This window comes from Malania oleifera, chromosome 2, assembly GCF_029873635.1.
Source record: "Malania oleifera isolate guangnan ecotype guangnan chromosome 2, ASM2987363v1, whole genome shotgun sequence".
NCBI lineage: Eukaryota > Viridiplantae > Streptophyta > Magnoliopsida > Santalales > Ximeniaceae > Malania > Malania oleifera.
In genome coordinates, this window is record NC_080418.1 from 32,648,554 (window position 1) to 32,652,463 (window position 3,910).

The 3,910-nt window shown below is 45.1% G+C and overlaps 1 protein-coding gene across 1 annotated transcript in view; it reads right to left on the reverse strand.

Annotated features, from left to right (window-relative positions):
- LOC131147656 (heavy metal-associated isoprenylated plant protein 3-like) overlaps nucleotides 1-3,032 on the reverse strand; it is a 3,583-nt gene extending 551 nt beyond the window's left edge. The window contains exons 1-5 of the mRNA XM_058097169.1: nucleotides 2,859-3,032; nucleotides 2,638-2,776; nucleotides 1,875-2,092; nucleotides 200-284; nucleotides 1-71 (exon numbers count right to left, since the gene is read on the reverse strand). The exon at nucleotides 1-71 is cut by the window's left edge and continues 551 nt beyond it. Of these exons, the coding sequence (XP_057953152.1) occupies nucleotides 1-71; nucleotides 200-284; nucleotides 1,875-2,092; nucleotides 2,638-2,776; nucleotides 2,859-2,867 (522 nt within the window). The 5' untranslated portion in view covers nucleotides 2,868-3,032. The remainder of the gene's footprint in view (nucleotides 72-199; nucleotides 285-1,874; nucleotides 2,093-2,637; nucleotides 2,777-2,858) is intronic.
- Between the last annotated feature and the right edge of the window lie 878 nt (nucleotides 3,033-3,910).

The following is a 3,910-nucleotide window of genomic DNA, read 5'->3' on the forward strand; positions in this document are numbered from 1 at the left end:
GGCCTTTGCGTCCATTTTCCCCTTCAACGCAATCAGATCCTCAGATGGCTCTGCGGTCAATTTCAGATTGCCTGCAACAGCGTACGAATCTCCCTTAGGCCCTCCTCAATTCCAAACAAACATGAATCGCCATTTCAAAAACGTCAAGATGAAGAAACAGGGGACCGGCCGGGAGATGATAGATCACAGTATATCTCACCTCTAGTCTTGGAAATTCTTTCGCGTAGACCATTTTCGCAACCCTCGCAGGCGCAGCGCTTCTTCATCTTCAAATCCACCTGTGCCTGACACATTAATTAAAGATGAATGAATGGGTAGTTGAATATAATTACAGAGCACAGACGTTCATGGTTTGCTAGAATGCGCCTCTGCTCTAGCAATTGCTTGAATGACATGGAAATGCTGGCGAACTCCGAGACATCAAATCCTCAACGAAGTTCCGATTTGAAGCCTCTATTAGCAGGGGTGTACACGGTTCGGTTCGGTTCGGTTCGATTCGGTTATTACCAAAATCGTCAATCGAACCAAACCTATCGGTTTTTAAAACTACTGAACCGCAACCGAACCGTATACCGTCGATTTAAAACCAAACCAAACCGTTTATTTTACGGTTCGGTTCGGTTAATTCGGTTTTTTCAAATTTTAAACAAACAATATAAAAACGTAATTAAATAAAGCCAGCCAACTGGGCCACGGCCAACTGGGCCACGACTTTGAGTGAAAAGCCTAGCAAGTAGATCCAACTTCAATAAATAGGGTGAGGAAAATTTTTTCTTCCCATTTCCAATCGATGTGGGACGGCTAGAGCACCAAGATAATGTGGGCGTGACCGTGAGCGACTGGCTTGGGCGACGGGCATTGCTGTGTGCCTGTGTGTGAGCGTGGGCGTTGCTGTGTGGAGATGTGGGAGTTGCTGTGTCCAGTGTGCCTGTGTGTGTCTGTGTGAGCGTGAGTGTGGGCGTTGCTGTGTGTGTCTGTGTGAGCGTGAGCGTGGGCGACTGGGCATTGCAGTGTGTGACTGTGTCGGCGTGGAGATGTGGGGTGGGCGTTGGCGACTGGTGTGGGCGGTGGGCGTGAGCGTCGGAGACTCGGAGAGCATGGTAGTCGGCACTGTGCAGTGTGCGGTGGGCGTGAGCATCGTGGAGATGTGGGCGTTGGCGACTGGCGTGGGCGGTGGGCGTGAGCGTCGCTGGTGTGGGCGTAAGTGTCGGAGACTTGGAGGGCATGGCCGTCGGCACTCGCCTGTCGGCACTGTGCAGTGTGCAGGTTACCAGGAGGCAGGAGATGGAGAAGATGATGCCTAGCGCCTGCTGTGGTAGTAGCACTGTAGCACTGTAGCAAGCTGGTGGTTCGGTTCTTCCCAAGCACTCATCCCACATGGCCAAAACGGGAAGTTTTTGTTCTCATTCTTCTTTATAAAATCCTTCCCCACTCCTTCGAAAAATATGAGTCAATAATTTAAATTAAAAAATTAATATAGGTATAATTTCTTTTTCATGTACTTGTAATCAAAGTTCCCATAGATAATTATTTTAAAATTATAATCGGTTTTCGGTTTTTACGGTTCGGTTTTTGAGTGAAACCGAAACCGAAACCGAAAATCTATTTTTTATATATACAAAACCGAAACCGATTACCGAAACCGAAAAACCGAACCGAAGCTTCAAACGGTTCGGTTTCGGTCCGGTTCTCGATTTTTCGGTAAATTTTGTACACCCCTATCTATTAGGACGCAATGGAGACGCCGTACAATGTATGCTAACATGCGCCACTACGTGGCCGCATTCATTAGAAAAACTGCAGGCCTCTGAGCTAAAATACGCCAAATGCGCAATAAATAGAATCTAGCGCGCCATGCGCACGGGAAACAGTACCTCTTTGGCTTTTTTCTCTTCAGCCTTTTTATCCTCTTTATCATCCGCGGTCTTCTCGCCTCCCCCGCCGTTGTCTTTCTTTTTCTTTGGCGGCGAAGAGATTATCTCGGCGTCCTTATTCGTCTTCCGCTTGATTTCTTCCCGAAGCTTCAATGGATCCACTTCGCCTAACACCGTTAGCTTGTTTTTCTCGAACTCCGGTGTCATTGATTCCACGCCTTCCCTCGCAAAGCACAAATCGGTGTCAATATTGTTGATACCAAAGAACGCGGAAAAAATACGGTAATAATTTAGGAAAAAATATAATCAGGTTCTCAGTTTAAAGCCGACTATTTATCGAGTGAATCCGAGAATTAGGAAACAAAAATTAGTGTATAATCGAAATGGAATCGAAATCGAAAGCGGAAATTATCGACTCAATCCGAGGGGAATAGAAAGTACAAACAGAGGATTATAACAACAGTGGTTGAATTTACTTTTTAGATTCATCTGAGTGTGAAGAAATTAAAAGGAGCAAGAGGTGTGGAACTGATAGGTATGAAGTGGAATCGGACTAAAAAAGCGAGAATCGTTCTGTAAAGTGGGACTAAAACAGAGTACCAAAAGATGACACGAAAAATAAAGAGAGAAATAAGTAATAAAATGAAAAGAAAAGTAGAAATGAAGAAAGCAAAGAGCGTGCGCAGAACAAACTAAGAACGAAGCAGAGAAGAGTGAGAGTGAGCTCATCGAGGGGAAAAGAGGGGGGGGGGGGGGGTCAGACCTTTAAATTGCTTAACGCATTTCAACACTTTGTCAATACAACCCTGGCAGTTGAAGTTAATCTTCAGGACAACAGCGTCGGGGACTGCCTCGTTGTTCGCTCCTTGGCCTTGGGCGTTCTGTCCTCCGTTCTTGCTTTCCTTCAGCAATAGAAGATCCACAAGTAAAACGTGGCAGAGAGAGAGAGAGAGAGAAGAATGCGAAGAATGGAAGTTGACTGACCTTGGCCATTGTAGGAAATCTGGTGCGGTGGAATGAAGCAGGGGGACGGAAGCAGGGGGGCGAATGCAGGGGGAGGGAGGGACACTTATAGCTGCAGAGAGATAGAGATCAGTTGTGGGCGTGGCGCGTGGGAGCGTGGTCGTGAGATGCGCGTTTCCGCCCTGTGAATGGATCAGTATTTTTTCTGTATGATGTATGACACGAGAGAGAGAGAGAGAGAGAGAGAGAGAGAGAGAGAGTGGTCGGGTACGGGTTCGGGAACGCGTAGGGGGCTGAAAGGCAGTTGCTGGGAAAAAAAGTGGGAGTTTTTTCCGGTTTTAACTTTTTTTTTTTTTTAAATATATTAAATAATACCTCAGGAAGTATTTTCTAGAATTACTCTAATGTAATCTCACTACTCCAAGTGGCGATATTTAACCAAATCTCACTACTTGAAGTAGCGAGATTTACTTTTGCATGTCTTGCTCGTGATAACGCGTGGCAAATCTCGCTACTCCAAGTAACGAGATTTAATTGGGAGAATTAATACTCTGCCAGCCGCCTTTGGACGTGTGGTAAATCTCTGCCAACCACAATTTGATGCGTGGTAAATCTCGCTACTTGGAGTAGCGAGATTTTGTTGGGATAATTAATGCTCTACCAACCGCCTTTTGAATTACCTCTACCCGGCTTTCGACTCGTGGCAAATCTCGCTACTCCAAGTAGCGAGATTTGCTTCAGAATAACCTCGCCCATTCTTCTTCCTTTCTTGCGCGAACAGAGTAACTGTTGCAGAGTCGAGCAGGTGACCGTTGAAGGAAGACTCCGGAGCAAGTGACCATTGCGGACTTCATCAAATCGAAAGTTATATAAGGAGATGAGGTAAGCTATGTTTTCCATGTTCAGTGCTTAGCTTTTTACATTATTTTTATTTCATCGAAAGTTTTGATAATTCGAGAGAGAGTTTGTGGTTTGTGCTAGAAGATTCGTGGACAAACATTACTCTTAAGGTTTGTATTTCATTGTTTTGGTATTTAAATTTAATTTTTTGCTAATAATATTTTATTTGTATT